Source organism: Heloderma suspectum, chromosome 4 (assembly GCF_057233095.1).
Source record: "Heloderma suspectum isolate Gila_16-S chromosome 4, 16-S_ref, whole genome shotgun sequence".
Taxonomy (NCBI): domain Eukaryota; kingdom Metazoa; phylum Chordata; class Lepidosauria; order Squamata; family Helodermatidae; genus Heloderma; species Heloderma suspectum.
The window spans coordinates 302086470-302103559 of record NC_139461.1 but is presented as its reverse complement, the minus strand read 5'-3'; the positions used below and the strand labels follow the sequence as shown (position 1 = coordinate 302103559).

General features: G+C 43.3%; 1 protein-coding gene across 2 annotated transcripts in view; it reads left to right on the top strand.

Moving 5' to 3' along the window:
* LAMA5 (laminin subunit alpha 5) overlaps nt 1-17090 on the top strand; it is a 246893-nt gene that overhangs the window by 93955 nt on the left and 135848 nt on the right. For both annotated transcript variants that reach the window (XM_084854353.1, XM_084854352.1), the window contains exons 4-5: nt 11200-11318; nt 14095-14265. In XM_084854353.1, the coding sequence (XP_084710479.1) occupies nt 11200-11318; nt 14095-14265 (290 nt within the window). The remainder of the gene's footprint in view (nt 1-11199; nt 11319-14094; nt 14266-17090) is intronic.

Sequence of the window (17090 nt, the reverse complement as noted above, 5' to 3'; positions counted from 1 at the left end):
ATATGAACTCATAGACTGGGTTTTATTTGTTTTTAACTGGGGAAGCTCACAGCTACCAGTTTTGAAAACATCAGCAATATGGTATCTTTTTGGGGTTGAGGAAAAAGACGCTGTCCCTGCAGCAAACAAGGCAATGTATTCTGGTTTGCAGGATTGTGAGGAGAACGTTGTGGGCTATTGTCAGTCTGTAAGTACGAGAGCCAGTATGGTGTAGTGGCAAGAGTGTTGGACTGGGAGCTGGGAGATCTGGGTTCTAGTCCCCACTCGGCCATGGAAGCTCACTGGGTGACTTTGGGCCAGTCACACACTCTCAGCCCAACCTACCTCACAGGGTTGTTGTTGTGAGGATAAAATGGAGAGGAGGAGGATAATGTAAGCCGCCTTGGGTTCCTTGCAAGAGGAATAAAGGCGGGATATAAATGCAATAATAAATAAATAAAAATAAATAAATAAGTGTCGAAAAGCCAAAATGCTCCACTGTCTATGTCTAGATTATGTTTTCCATAGCAGAGTGTGGTGCTGCTATTGGCTATTGAAGAGTTCGACAAAAATGTTTTTCATTGCTCACTCATTTATCTAAATTGCTTTATCCTGGATTTAAAGAGTTTTATATATTTGCTTAAGGAAGTTACTTTATTTGTTGGTTCAAACATGTTAAGCACCCAGGAATAATCCATAGCTCTGCAGTTAAAGATTAGAGGGACCCTCAGGGAGTTTTTCTGTGTGTCTTACTGTGGTCTCTCAAATAACTTTGCAGTGGGGTCTTGTCGTTTCCTTCCTGCCTTTACTTTCCTCATTCATTATTTATTGGAAAATTAACACTTCAACCAGAAACTCTAGGCAGCAAGGACTAGGATAATGTTTAGATAGGAAGGCCGTTTCATCTGAAAGTGGTCAAAATGTGTCTCCATAAATGTCTCTCTAATGTCAACTGTATTGTAGTGAACCAAGGAAGCATAGTGGGAGTCTACAAATTTTGGGTGGCTTTGGTTGTGAGCTGAAATCTGTGATTGCCACAACTCTGATCACCTCTGAGTTGCGGGAGGGGAATGGTCTTCTGACATCACACTGAGATTCAGAGATGCTTGGAACAGCTCCAAAGCAGAGTGCGAGGGGAGGGAGAATCAATCACCTGCCCCCTTTGTCAGCATCAAGTTCAGGAAGAGGGAGGGAATTAATTCTTGCAGGTGTACTGTGCTTTAGTGGCGCTCAGAAGTACAGTATGAGGTCAGAGATGACACCCCACCCCCACCCCTGTTTCCCAGGTTCATGCTTGTCAGAGGAGTGAGGAATACTCTCTATGGCAAATGTTGCGAGTGACTTCGTGGGCCACTGTGGATTTGGCAGTGTCTATGATTCCTCCCTCTCTGTATGCTAGCTCGTTACAAGCATGGTGTTCTCATGGCAAGCAGAAACCACATTAATGTACATTCTTACCCCTCTTACACTTTAGCACACGGACTCAGAGTTCTTTATGGAACTTCAGTCTGAAGCCAAGATTAATAGCAATGTGTCACACACACAGATCTAAATATTACAACTACATTTGTTACATTGTAGAAACAGGTAATACATTACCATTCATATTTCGGAATGTTTTTGGAGTCCGGTGGTGTGCTTTCTAAATACCCTACTCTCCCCTCTGATTCAGAAGCAGCTTTCTCACTTAGCACAGCATGCTCAGTTATTTGCTCAGATTATATGGCCCACCTAGTAGCTTTCTGGCATTGTCTTCCATTCTGTAGTAGCCATCACCTAGCCGTAGTCTATTTTCTCATCTTTCCCATCTACAGCTTTCACACCAGCAGAGCTGCTGGTTCAGAAACTCACCCATCTTTGGCCCGTGTGGCACTAAGCCCAGTTGTGTCGCTTCTTGGCAGGAACTTTTATTTAATTATTTGGCAGTCCCAAGGCCAATTTGGCAGGAAGCTTACTATATCAACATATTATAGGACATGGGAAGAAGAGGTGAATGTTCTGTAAAGTCTTGTTTCGTCATTGTTTGTGGAGCCCTCTTGCCTTGTGAAAGGATACAAGTTACTGTTTCCTGCAGCCTAGACAGAAGGCACTGCTGACCAGACATTTAGGGCTGTCTGTTCTTCCTCCGGTAGTTCCCTGGGAAAAGAAAATTAAGGAAATTGGACAAGAGGATTTATTTCTCAGTTTGAAGCTGCCTACTGGTTTCCAGAGCAGAATCTGATACATAGGTTACCAAGAAGCACCAGCTTGTTCTGCGAATATATCATTATGAAGTACGCAGAGAGTAGCCAAGATACTCTGAACATATTAAGGACCGGCTTCTCTGGGGAGCAAAAGCAGTAATTGGTAGAAGATGTGAGTTAAGCTTTACGATGATCTTTTAAACAGAAAAACCTGGTGAATGAGTATCTGGAAAGACGATACAGTGAATTTTCCCCTTGGGTGTGCTACCAACCCTCCTTTCTTTGACAATGTGTATCTGTGGCTCATTAGGTTCCCTCCGTGGATGGAAGAATAAGAAGCATCTTTCTCCCAAAGAGTTCTTCAAATAATAAGAGAGGATTTTAAAAAATGGCTTGCATTTTCTTTCTATTTCAAAAGAACCCCTTACATTGAGAGATGCATGAGGGCTGCCAGTAATAGCCAAGATGGATATTCTGCTTACTGTTTCCTTCTTTCTTTGAGGTCTCCATGCAGGCTTACATGCGGGATTCTGAGCCTGTTTAGAGCATAATTCAGAATCTTCTAGAATATAAGCCGATGAGTTTTTGGTAGCAGAGTTTAGCGCGCAGATCCAAAGTTGCAACCCCCCTGCCCCCTTGCAGCAGCAACACTGAAAGGAACCTTCTCTTGGTTTACTAACCAAGCAGGCTAGGCCCGTATTCCCCTTTTTTCCTCCATTGTTTCATCTTTGTTTTTATTTTGGTTCTCTTTCTGTCACTTTTGCATTTTGATTTCACCCCACATATAGCGTGTCTGCATTCCTTTGTGTTCATGGTTGAACACCTTATGGCACAGGGGCCCTCCTTCAAAAAATGCAGTGTGTATGGCGATTTTCTTTTAGGGATTCATTTTATTTGTCACATATTCTTCATAATATCCCTTGAAAAATAAAATGTCCATAAAAGGCAGATTGGAATGACATTCTTCCTGATTCATGGCTTGGTCTCTTAGCCATGTGTACACTTGCATGCCATTAACATTGCAGAAGTACCACTGTAGGGTGCCTTGTTTGAGTTCTAGAAGATTTCCTCATTCTTTCTGAACAAGTGTGGACTCCTGCCAGTCTTCCCACATTACTGCCTAAAGCAGGGGGTGTTAAACATATGGATCGGGGGCCTTATTAGGCCCTTTAGGGGTCCCTGGCATGCTTTATGGCTCCTCTACCATGCTTCATGGCAATTATTCAAGCATATTCAAGGCTTGGAAGCTGATTGATGCCCTTAGTAGCTATAAAGCAGCAAGATTTGAGGGATAGGGCTGGGTGGGTGGGCAGGAGGTTTTTGGCAGGCACCAGTATGTGGGGAGATTTTGGCAGGAAGCGGTATGTGGAAAGAGGGTTTAGAGGGCTGGGCCTGTAATCTAGACTTATATTGTAGATTCCATGTTGAAACTTGATATCACATTTATGCTAGAAATGGAAAAGATAATTTGCTAGAACTATAGGGGCATTTTGATGTCTTTGTTTCAAAATCATGAGGAGTTGACAGTTATCTTGATAGTTTTCTGTGGCCGATTATGGGCATGTCCCCTCGACAATCATGGGGTGGAGAGCAGGGATGTTGGAGAAATCTGCAGTAGATTCAAATGAGTCTAGATTTCTATGAATCTGACCTCTGGATTCTGCAGCAGACCAGCTTTTTCCAAGTAGTGCAAATTCTGCAGACTGGTGTTTGTTTGTTTTTAAACTTTTGTGGCAGATTTACGCAAATTCATACTTGCTTTAAGGCACGTTAGCAAATGGAATGAAATGGAATTCCATTCCATTTGCGCAAGTATGCATTAGCACAAATGAAATTCCATACTCTTGCACAAATAGAACGAAATTCTCATACATTCCCCCCTCCCCCCAATCCATTTCCATCAATGACCAGATGATGGAATGAAAGACGCCTGACAAGCTGCGAAGCACGAGATGGTACAGATTTAACAAAATCCATATGTTCTTAGTGGAGAGTTTGGCTCTCCAGCCCGTTTCAGTTTGATACCCTGAGTTAAACATAAACTTGTGTGCTTCAGCACCCAGAGGCAAGCACATTCTGCGATAGAACATCCACACTTTGCCCCAAGATAAGCCACATTCTGTGCTAAAATCTGCAATCAGAATAAATCATGCATATTAGCATATATTTGCCTGTTTCATGCTACTTCTGTGCTCCAGATTTTGAAAAGAATATGGAGTAGTTTTGGCAGGCAGTGGAAAAAGGGAAGGGTATGGGGATTGGGATGAGATGAGATGACCTGTAGGCATTGGTTCCAGCAAGATGGTAGTAGCTCTGTCAAGACATGGGAGGCCATGGGGTCCCCGCATGTCAGAAGTTCTGTTCAAGCCCTTTCTGGCATAAGAGATTTCGGGCGCAATCCTATGGCCCCTACACAGTGGCTAGATCGCCATAGGATTGGTTGGTTCCCAGAGAACCGCCTCCACACACCCTCTACCTCGTAGGCAGTGCGGATCATCCCTGCACTCCGTGCTTGTAAGAGCAGTGCAGAGCGGGGGAAAGGGGGCGTTCCCAGGAATGGGGTAGGGAGTTCATAAGTGCTAGTACGAACTTCCTATGTGTTGTCCAGCCTCCCCATCCTGTGCTCCGATATCCCGTGGCTAGACAGCTGAAATTGGTCATCTAGCCGTGAATGCAGGGCAGGAGGAGCTCAGAGGAGAGGATCCCCTCCACGCTTCTCCTGCCATGCATTGGATAGGTGGTCGCCTCCGAGTTCGGAGGTGGCCGTCTATCTGCATAGGATTGCTCCCTTCACTGAATTACTCTAAAAATATGGAGCTGCAATTCTCAGGTCGCTGAGTTCTGTGTCCATTACCAGATTTTGTACTCTGCATGAATGCACACACCCTTGTCATGTTGTTGTTGTTGTTCAGTCGTTCAGTCGTGTCCGACTCTTTGTGACCCCATGGACCATAGCACGCCAGGCCTTCCTGTCCTGCGCTCTCTCCCGGAGCGTGCTCAAGTTCATATTCATTGCATCCGTGATGCTATCTAGCCATCTCATCCTCTGCCGTCCCCTTCTCCTTTTGCCTTCAGTCTTTCCCAGCATCAGGGTCTTTTCCAGGGAGTTTTCTCTTCGCATTAGGTGGCCAAAATATTGGAGCTTCAGCTTCAGTATCTGTCCTTCCAATGAGCACTCAGGGTTGATTTCCTTTAGGATGGACTGATTTGACCTCCTTGCAGTCCAGGGGACTCGTAAGAGTCTTCTCCAGCACCACAGTTCGAAAGCATCAATTCTTCGGCGCTCAGCCTTCCTTATAGTCCAGCTCTCACAGCCATACATTACTACTGGGAAAACCATAGCTTTGATTAGACAGACCTTTATCGGCAAAGTGATGTCTCTGCTTCTTACTATGCTGTCTAGGTTGGCCATAGCTTTCCTCCCAAGGAGCAAGCGTCTTTTAATTTCATGGCTACAGTCACCGTCTGCGGTGATCTTGGAGCCCAAGAAAGTAAAATCTGTCACTGCTTCCATTTCTTCCCCTTCTATATGCCAGGAAGTGATGGGGCCAGGTGCCATGATCTTAGTTTTTGTAATGTTGAGTTTCAAACCAGCTTTTGCACTCTCCTCTTTCACCCTCAACAAGAGGCTCTTGAGATCCTCTTCGCTTTCTGCCATTAGGGTGGTATCGTCTGCATATCGGAGGTTGTTGACAATTCTCCCAGCAATCTTAATTCCAACCTCTGATTCATCCAACCCGGCATTTCTCATGATGTACTCTGCATATAAGTTAAATAAGCAGGGTGACAATATGCAGCCTTGTCGTACTCGTTTCCCAATTTGGAACCAATCGGTTGTTCTATGTCTGGTTCTTACTGCTGCTTCTTGACCCTCGTACAGGTTTCTCAGGAGACAGGTAAGGTGGTCTGGTACTCCCATCACTTTAAGAATTTGCCACAGTTTGTTGTGATCCACACAATCAAAGGCTTTAGCGTAGTCAATGAAGCAGAAATAGACGTTTTTCTGGAATTCTCTTGCTTTCTCCATGATGCAGCGAATGTTGGCGATTTGATCTCTAGTTCCTCTGCCTCTTCTAAACCCAGCTTGTACTTCCGGTAGTTCTCGGTTTGCATACTGCTGAAACCTACCTTGTAGGATTTTGAGCATCACCTTGCTGGCATGTGAAATGAGCGCAATTGTGCGGTAGTTTGAACACTCTTTGGCGTTGCCCTTCTTTGGAATTGGAATGTAAACTGACCTTTTCCAGTCTTGTGGCCACTGTTGAGTGTTCCAGATTTGTTGATATATTGAATGCAGCACTTTAACAGCATCATCTTTTAGAATTTTAAATAGCTCGGCTGGAATACTGTCATCTCCGCTAGCTTTGTTGTTACTAATGCTTCCTAAGGCCCACTTGACTTCACTCTCTAGGATGTCCGGCTCAAGTTCAGTGACCGCACTATCATGGCTATCAGGGACATTCAGATCTTTCCTGTATAGTTCTTCTGTGTATTCTTGCCACCTCTTCTTCATCTCATCTGCTTCTGTTAGGTCCCTGCCTTCTTTGTCCTTTATCATGCCCGTCTTTGCACAAAACGTTCCCTTGAGATCTCCAATTTTCTTGAAGAGATCTCTAGTCTTTCCCATTCTGTTGTTTTCCTCGATTTCTTTGCATTGTTCATTTAAGAAGGCCTTCTTGTCTCTCCTTGCTATTCTCTGGAACTCTGCATTCAGTTGGGTATATCTTCCCCTTTCTCCCTTGCTTTTCGCTGCCCTTCTTTCGTGAGCTACTTGTAAAGCCTCATCAGACAGCCACTTTGCTTTCTTGCATTTCTTTTTCTTTGGGATGGATTTCGTTGCTGCCTCCTGAACAATGTTACGGACCTCCGTCCATAGTTCCTCAGGCACTCTGTCTATCAGGTCTAATCCCTGAAATCTATTCCTCACCTCCACTGTATATTCAGAAGGGATATGATTTAGGTCATACCTGAACGGTTTAGTGGTTTTCCCGACGTTCTTCAATTTCAGCCGAAATTTTGCAAGAAGCAGCTCATGATCTGAGCCACAGTCAGCTCCAGGTCTTGTTTTTACTGACTGTATAGCGCTTCTCCATCTTTGGCTGCAAAGGACATAATCAATCTGATTTCGATATTGACCATCTGGTGACGTCCATGTGTAGAGTCGCCTCTTGTGCTGTTGGAAAAGAGTGTTTGCTATGATCAGCATGTTCTCTTGGCAAAATTCTATTAGCTTTTGTCCTGCTTCATTTTGTACACCAAGGCCATGCCTGCCTGTTATCCCGGTGATTTCTTGACTTCCTACTTTAGCATTCCAATCCCCTATGATGAAGAGGACATCTTTTTTTGGTGTTAGTTCTAGAAGGTGTTGTAGGTCTTCATAGAACCGATCAACCTCAGCTTCTTCGGCCTCAGTGGTTGGGGCATAGACTTGAATTACTGTGATGTTGAATGGTTTGCCTTGGATTCGTACTGAGATCATTCTATCATTTTTAAGATTGTACCCCAGTACTGCTTTTCCCACCCTTTTGTTGACTATGAGTGCTACTCCATTTCTTCTAAGGGATTCTTGTCCACAGTAGTAGATATGATGGTCACCTGAATTAAATTCGCCCATGCCTGTCCATTTTAGTTCGCTGATTCCCAAGATGTCGATGTTCAATCTTGCCATCTCATGTTTGACCACCTCCAGCTTACCTTGATTCATTGATCTGACATTCCAGGTTCCTAAACAATATTGTTCTTTACAGCATCGGATTTTCTTTTCACCACCAGACACATCCACAGCTGAGTGTCCTTTCGGGTTTGGCCCAGCCGCTTCACTCTTTCTGGCGCTACTTGGAAATAACCTCTGCTCTTCCCCAGTAGCTTATTGGACACCTTCCAACCTGAGGGGCTCATCTTCCGGCGTCATCTCTTTTAGCCTTGTGATACGTTCCATGGGGTTTTCTTGGCAAGAATCCTGGAGTGGGTTGCCATTTCCTTCTCCAGTGGACCACATTTTGTCAGAACTCTCTGCCATGACCTGTCCGTCTTGGGTGGCCCTGCACGGCATAGCTTATGGCTTCACTGAGTTACGCAAGCCCCTTCGCCACAACAAGGCAGTGATCCATGAAGGGGCCCTTGTCATACCTTAGTGCTAAATACAGTGTAATATCATGAGTGCAATACAGCCACACATGTGTTGCAGAGAGACGCCCTAGGTAAGATAAGCTTCTGACAGTGCTTCTGAGTTTGCTTGTTCTGTTCTGTTCTGTTTTTTTTTTTTTTTTGGCCCCTCTGCATGTTTGGGTACATTTCGCAATGTATTAAACATGCATGCCTTGCCATGCGAGTCTGTGAAAGTGTGTAGGACCTGTTTTTCATATAAAAAGCAAAACATGTGCATTTTGGTGTAGGTCACTGGCCAATTTAAAATTGCAGCTCTGCTCCCAATTTTTTAAAAAAAGGCTATTTGGTCCAGCTGTACATCTTTTGTTAGCTGGGTGATAAACATGCAGATCAGTGCAGTTACGATGTGTAATAGAGCCATTCCTGAAGCTGATGTGATGCATGAATAAAGCTGTGGCTTATCAGTGAATGGGCTGGAGGATATGATGGCCTTTGCTTACTTGAGCAGATTTTTTTGGCCAGACATCCCTTAGTACAATTCAGCTAGGTCTTCAAAATTCTGTCTTCAAAATGTACCCTCTTTTTGTCATAGCAATTTACATACACAGCAAGGCTAAGGGTCTAATATAATAGAAATCCTTCTATATTTTTGGAAAATTTTCTATAAAGCAAGGGTGGGGGACATCTGGCCCTCCAGATATTCCTGATGTCATCTCCCATCATGCTTCACCATTGGCTATGCTGGCTAGGTCTGATGGGAGTTGGAGTTCAGCAACATTGGGGGCGGGGGCTTGTTCCTCATCCCTCCTACAGATGGATAAACCAAATCAGAGATAACTCGTAAAAGCTATGAAGTTTGGTAATGACTCAGAATTCATTTCAGATATGTTCCCCATCTCTTCAGGATGAGTTAGGAAGGTGTGTTTTATTTGTAACAAGACTAGCGTGTGGCACAATATGATCCAACTGCCTCTGTCACATAAACTTCAGTATGCCTACCTATCTTAGGGCAAAGGTGGCAAACATACATCCAACTGGCATCCAACATACTTTTCTGCTGTGATGAATTCTGCCAGAATGTGACTTTGGGGGATTGATTGTTAGAGAGACAAATGTTACTCAGCTATAGAAAATGAACATAATGGGCAGGCTGGGTTCTCCAGCGCTGACTCAAAGGAAGCCAGAGCAAAATAGTTTCCCTTCCTCATCCGTGATGGGAGTTTGACAAATGCCTTTTTATCCTGGAACACCCAAGCAGTAAAAAAGAAAAAAAGAAAAAAGGGAAATGTTTGAAATCACATGAAGGCTTCCCCCAGCTGCTCTCCTGAGGTTCTGAAACTCTTCACAAGAAAGACAGATCAAAATGGACACTATGTTGTTGCGTTGGATGTTAATCCAGAAACATTTTGTGCTGCTGCCCTTACCAATGAATCATGTTATAAATGATGTGTACACTCTGGGTCAAACTAGAGATGATGTTAATTGTGTGTATGTAAGCAATGAGCACACATATTTTTAAAAAATTGAATAACCGCTATGTGTGTGTGTGTGGGGGTAGAATTGGGACTGCGGCGCATCTTTCCTTATTGCAGTACCTATGAACTGCGGGGCTAACAGCAGCATTAGGTGGTGATTTTTATTGGGACTTTATGTGTAAAACTCCGCAGTCACAATCCTGCTAATATATGTATTAAAAATGCACTTTCACTGCTTATGCACAATTAACAGCACAACTCGTTTGGCCTTCATGCACGTGGCTTTGAGGAAATGACAGTTACCGCAGTATCTCTCATCAGCCAATCCGGGATATTTAGTTGTGAAGCTATGGCAGTTCCTTTTGTTAGGTCTAAATCCATGCAGGAATGATAGCCTGAGTCGCAAATGTACCTTTCATGGGCAGCAAATGCTGTTTCCTCTTGTGCTTTGGCCTCTATGCCTGTACCTGGCTTCCTTACCTGTCTGGTAACACTCTGAAGTGTTACCAGAATTAGGAAGTCGTTTTCCCAATAATAATCTGTCCCCCTTCAGAGAAGTACTGTGGTAGTCCAGGGGTCGGCAACGTGGTGCCCTCCAGATGTTCTGGCCTACAACTCCTGTCAGCCCTAGGCAGCGTAGCCAATGCTGAGGGATGATGGGAGTTGTAGACCAAAACATCTGGAGGGCCACAAGTTGCCCATCCCTGCAATAGTCAGCTCCAGCATTGGGAGGTAGAGAATGGGTGGAGTTCCAGGTGCATTGTAGCCATTTGCCTTCCCTTAAGCTTGACCAGTTAGCTTAGCTGTTCTTGGCAAGGATCAAAGTTAAGTTCCTTCTGCAGCTGCTTCCGGACTTGGGTCCGTAGAGAAGGGTTGGGATAGTAAGGTTTCCAGCACAAGATCTGTGTGGGGCCTACATTCTTCAAGTTGCAGGGTTAAGAAAGACATGACAGGTCCACGTTCCTCTCCTTCAGCACTTGCTGGCACACATTTTCCTGAGTTCCAGCTGATGGCTATTTCACAAGTAGCCATCCTTGCACTTTGTATGAAAATTAAAAAAAGAACACTCTCCCCATTAGTCCCAAATGGCTCATCTCCATTCTCTGGATTTGTGTATCCTAAACTCATTTCTGGCATTTATACTTGAAAGTTGATATAATTTAAGAGGCTGAGCTAGAAATATAGAAGTTCTTTTGATTCTTGCCTTTGCCATGAACTCACTAGGTCACCTTAGGCCACTTTCTTTCAGCCTCAGCCCATCTGCAGTATTAGGAAGATAATACTTACCTACCTTACAGGGATGTTGTAAAGATCACACTGATAATGAATGTGTAGCACTTGGAATATTTGAAAGTGCTATATAAATGCAAAGTATTATTCAAATTATTTTATGTGGGGCAAAATCCACACTTCCAAAATGTAGATCTTTATCTCTTGACTTCTGTGTTTAATAGCTTCCAGAAGAGATTGTATAGAGAAATTTGGCCTGAAGACTGTGGAACGGATCACCAAAGACGATGATGCCATCTGCACCACTGAATACTCTCGCATTGTGCCCTTGGAGAATGGCGAGGTGAGCTCTTTTTTGTTTTTTGCTCGGCTTTGCATCCAGTAAGTTCATGTTTTGTATTTAAAATTAAGTGTTCCGAAGACACAGAGGTGCATTATGATCTCCTTAGGCAGTCTTCCCAAACAGGTGTCCTCCAAATGTATGGGACTACAGTGTCCATCATCCCCAGCCAGCACGGCCCATTCACTGATTTTTTTTTTCATTCTCGTTTCTGCGTGTAGTATGAGCTTGCAGATGGAGTACTGAATTTTGGCCTGGCTTCAAATCCCGTGGGCTCACTTGGTAACCTTGGGCAAGCCATTTCCTGTCTATAAAATGGGAATTATATAATATGAATAAAAATGACTTGCCTGACAGGTTTGTTGTGATGATTGGCGGGACAAAGACTGAGAAACATTTTGTGATAGAAGACTAAAAGAGGGAGGAGGTGAGTGATGGCAGGGCATTGAGCCTGGGACTCAACAATCATTATGGAACTATACGGAGCATTGAAATAGCATCTATAAGGGTGCAATCCTATGCAGGTTTAAAAAGAAAAAAGTCCTACAACTCCCAGCATTCCCCAGCCAGCTTTGTTGTAGGACTTTTTTCTGTCTAAATCTGCATAGGATTGTACCCGTAATCACTGGAAGTTCTGCCCATCCTTTGGTTTCTAAGCCTTCTTTCTTCAAGCACATGCCGTGCCTTTCCAGATGATAGTCTGCAGCTGTAAGAGGTAGAAATTACTTTTAAAAAAAGAAGGATGAACTTCTTGGGCTTCCAAAATCTATACCATATATCCTTTCCCATTCTTGCATGGAAGAATAATGGAAACAGAAGATACACTCTACAGTGAAACTCCTTTCTCTTCACTGATACTCTTTTCTCTTAGAAGATAAGTGAGCTCTTGCTCTTTCCAGCCCCTTTCCAGTGAACTTTACCTTTTAAACATTTCTTGTGCTATCCAAAGCTGATAATAGGCCATGGGATGTTGCGCCTGGGAAACTCTGGTGCATCCTGTTGCTAAATCCTGCTGTAATCTTGAGTCATGCTGGCGGAATTGTTCCAGCTGTGAAGATACTGTGTTCCAGCCCACAAACTCTGCTGGGATTAGTAAAGGGTTGAAGTGGTAGGGGTGGGTGGTTAAAAGAGTTAATTCAACCATAGACATGCTTGTTCACAAAGCAAAACGTTGTTTAGGCAGGCGGCGGTGGAGGGGCTTTTATGGAGAAGAGCAAAGTCTGAGAACTCCAGAAAATGCAGAATTCCTTTGGTTAATTTTACCCAAATAATTAATGTGTATATTTTATTGAGACATTTCTGGCTTTGATGCAATTACCAATACCTAGCAAAATGCTCAAGAGATTAAAATTGTAATCCTATACATGCTTATCTGGGAGAGTAGGCCCCATTGAAAACACATAGGATTGCTCTGTTAATTGGATCAGGACAGCTGCTTAAATTAGAATAGAACAGTCACAAATTTAGTACACTTGCAACAGATCCAATAATATGTGGGATTTTGTGCAGTTCAGTTAAGGCCTGTAATAATTTGGGTTCACTCACAGTTGCCTTGTGCTTACAGCTTCCTCATCCCTAAGGACTCATCTTTCCCTAACCTTCCAAGATACTATGTTTTTGAAAAGAGGGGAATGCTCACTTGAAGAAGCCCAGTATTGTACTTAAATTGGATATGACTTACGTTAAGTATACTATACTGAAAATTGAAGTGGAGGTAAATTGAACTTTATTTAATGATCAGTGTTTTGCATTGGGTTGGATCCAGCTTAAGGTAGTTGAACTTTGTTCCCATTAAAATCTGTGGGACTTCATGAATAACTTGTCCCATTCATTTCATTGAGGACTAAGGTCAACTAATTTAGTCTGGATCCAACCCATTGTTAGTGTCAAGGCCTATCCATTCTTTAGTACTGATCTGTAGCTGGCCAACTTACTTTTCTGGTAGTTTGTATATTGTCTTCATATTTTGTGTGCAAGGATCAGGATGAGAACAACAATAACGTTGACATTATTGGAAGAATGTGTACTGAGAACCATTGAAGTCTTGTGAAGAGAATGCTGGACTTCTACCTGAGAAACACTTCACATTTCAACTGAACCACGAATCCAGTGCATGATTTTGAGCGAGCCATTAGATTTCATTTTCAATTCCCTATAGCAGGGTTAGGCAACGTGGTGCCTGTGGGCACCAGTGAAATCCAGAGACCTACTGAGGTGCCCTACCCCTCCCACTTTTTAAAAAAAGTTAACACATGGTTTTACTGGCTGCTGAGATAATTCAGAGAGAATTGGAGAGAGAGAGAGAGAGATGGGGGGTGGAGATGAGTTGGCTGGTGGAGGTTGGAGAGAGAGAAAGAGAGTTTGTCTTCTGTGAAACAGATTTATGTTGGCACTGAAAATGGTGGGTTCAAAGGAGTTGTTTAATGTGTTGGAACTCAAACCCCACCTGTGCCTTACAGTCAAGTCTTTTGGGTGGGTTACTTCTCCATTGGGACTAGCCACACCTCTCATGGCAGCCATTTTGTGGTGATTGCCAAATGTGCCCACAGGCCCAAACATGTTGCTTACCCGTGCCCTATATGTTAAATGGGAACAATCATGACCAACTTCCCAGGTTTGTTGTATGGAGGAAGATGAGAATATATTGTTACCTGCCCTAGAGGTAGAGCGGATAAGAATTGAAGTGATCCACTGCTATGAAGAAGCGCATTTCCAGACTAAGAAACATGTGGATTTTCCACCCACCTGAAATATTCCCTCTTTCATTCTCTTTATGCAGATTGTAGTCTCTTTGGTGAATGGGCGTCCAGGAGCTATGAACTTCTCTTATTCCCCTCTCCTGAGGAATTTCACCAAAGCCACCAACATTCGATTACGTTTCCTGCGGACCAACACCCTGCTTGGGCACCTGATGGGAAAGGCCTTACGGGACCCTACTGTGACCAGGAGGGTGAGATGTTTTTAGGGCTCTCTTGACTATCAGTCTAAGCACTGGCGTGGGAGACGTAGCTTCTGGGAACATTTCAGAGAGAAATAAACTTGCAGGACCATTTACCTTGGAAGGATGCCATGCATGCTCTACGAGGCAGGAAACCTTGAATGCCTTAATGCCTTTATAAATTCCTGATCAGGTCAAGCGGGAAACCGTTTGTCAGTGCTATTATCAAATTAGATTTATTAATGTTCTTTTAAAGCAAATATTATACTGTTGAAAAAGGTACCTCAAAATTAAAGGCAGAAATAGACTATTGATAGCCAGAGTGGTCCAGAGAACATGTTCCTGGATGACCTGGATTTATATCATATGTTAGAAATTAATGTAGGTTATAATATAGGACAATCCCATGCACAGGTACTGTAAGTTGCTGTATATATATATACAACAGAATTTAAACCCCGTTTAAAATCCCTTTAAAATATTTTAAATCCTTTAAATAGGATTTACAATAGGATTTAAGTCATCAGCTTACAACAGTCAATAAAAGCAGTGAAATTCAAACAAATAAAAAGAGTATCCAATTAATCTAACAGCTGTAGAGCCAGCAGATAAAAACAGCAGCTAAAAATCATTGGAAGTTTCTTAACATTCTATTATGGGTTGGATATCTGTTTGGAAGTGATATGCCAAGTACCATGTTTATATATTGAGTTTAAGCCTACTCTGATACAATATTTGTCTTATAAAAATGGTATTGAGGGGGGTGGGGAAATCCTCACCCTTTATATGTATATGTGATACTTGGTTAGGAAATATTCCCATTCAGCTTTTATCCAAGTGCCAATAGAAGAGCTTCGGGTTCCAATCCCAGTCAACAGCCCTGGATTGTTCTCATGAGAGAATGAAAGGGGAAGATTTTTGTCCCCCACAGCATAAGAAGAGCCCTGCTGGATCAGACCAAAAGCCCATCTAGCCCAGCATCCTGTTTCTCACAGTGGTCAGCTACTGTTCTGATCACTCAGAACTGGGACAACTTTTTGTTGATAGGCAGGAAAGACATTTCATGCAATTTCTTCTTCAAGAAAGGTTTTTGCCTCTTCTCCATATTCTTTGCAGCAGGCATAAAGTTCCCCGGGTCCAGGGAGGAGGCAAGTGTGTGCATCACGCATGATCTTATGTCTTTCCTAGCAGCTACCTACTCCTTTCTATGAAGAGACCTATCTTGGATTTTGAGATCCTTGTTCCATTCAAGTCAAAAGACACCATTCTGGAGTGTTGTATTCAGATGTTCAGAGTAATACATCTGATCAGAGAGGGAGAGGAAAAAATTCTATATTCCCACCCCACCCAACAGAAAAGTGGAAAAGAAAAAGCTTGAGACACCTGTTGAGTGTTACACACAGCTCCTTGGCAAAGTCCAGCAAGGGTTTGGTGTAGGATATCCCAGCCTGCTGTTCATTAGCTTTGAAGTAACTAGCAGGGTGCTAGTTACTGTATCAAGTAATAATTACAGTGAAGAGGCTGGAGTTATATAGATTAGCTTGCCAAATTAATGGATGAATGCCCCAAAGTATTATTTAAATCAATGAACTATTGATTTTTCTTGGGTAGGATGGGGGCTGTTATGCTTCATCACACACTTTTGAGACCATGTTAGAGACCTGAGCGTACATGGAAGGGGCACTGATTTGGCCACTTACCCACACCTCGGCTACCTACTTATTTCCCTGAGGGCAGACAGGGGGTTGTATCCAATGTTAGTCTAACAAGTCCCATTCATATCAATGGTTCTACTATAAATAGGAATAACAGTGGATACAACCCAATGCCAGTAGCACGGAAAGTAGTTGTAACGGCAGCCTCTCTTTTGTGAGTTCAGGATTCCATCATACCATAGTGGCATATGTAATTGCATAAGAAGAGCTCTAATATCTAGTCCTGCAGCCTGTTTCCCACAGCGGCCAGCCATATGACCCCAGGAAGCCCACTAACAGGGCATAAAGTCAACAGCCCTCCTGTACTGTTGCCCCCTAACAACTGGTATACAGAATCATGCTGCCTGTGAAAATGGGGGCTCCATATGGGCATTGTGACTAATAGCTACTGATAGGCCAATCCTCCATGAATGTGCCTGATCCCCCTTTAGAGCCATTTAGGCTAGTGGCCATTAACCACTCCTTGTGGCAGCAACTTCTACTTTGTGTGAAGAAGTACTTCCTTTTGTCTGTGCCAAATCCAATGCCACTCACTTGCATCGGTTGAGCCCACATTCTAGCATTGAGAGAGAAGGCCTCCCCTCTGTCCCCTTTCTCCATCCTGTAGCATCTCCCACACCACTGAAATAACACCAGAAATGGCTCCTGAGACTGTGTTTGCGGATGGTGGAGAGGGAGGGCAATTAACAGGCATATTGAATGAGATGTCAGCTGTGGGTATTTGCTGCTTAAAATCTGATGGGGCAGTGGTGGGGTGGAAAAAGAGGGAGCAAAATTGCAGTGACACTTTGCTGCCCTTAATTAATCACTGAGTTTCCCTGAAAAACGTTTGATTGGAATGACATGGGACTTCCAAGCAGCATTTGTAGGGAAAAATGGGAGGTATTTGGAGAGGTTTTGAGGTCTGATTCCCTACAATCTCTATGTAATATTTCTCAGCTTTCCCTCCCTTTTTATGCTTGTCTCTTCCCTCAGTATCCAGCCAATGACATTTCTGTGATGTCATCCCAAAGTTGCATTGTGATAAAGTCAGTGCTATGACTACTGTTGCCGTGTCATTGTAATCCTCTGGTCTTACCCCACAGCCTTGTATAACAGCTAGTCTTGGCAGTTACCAGGCAT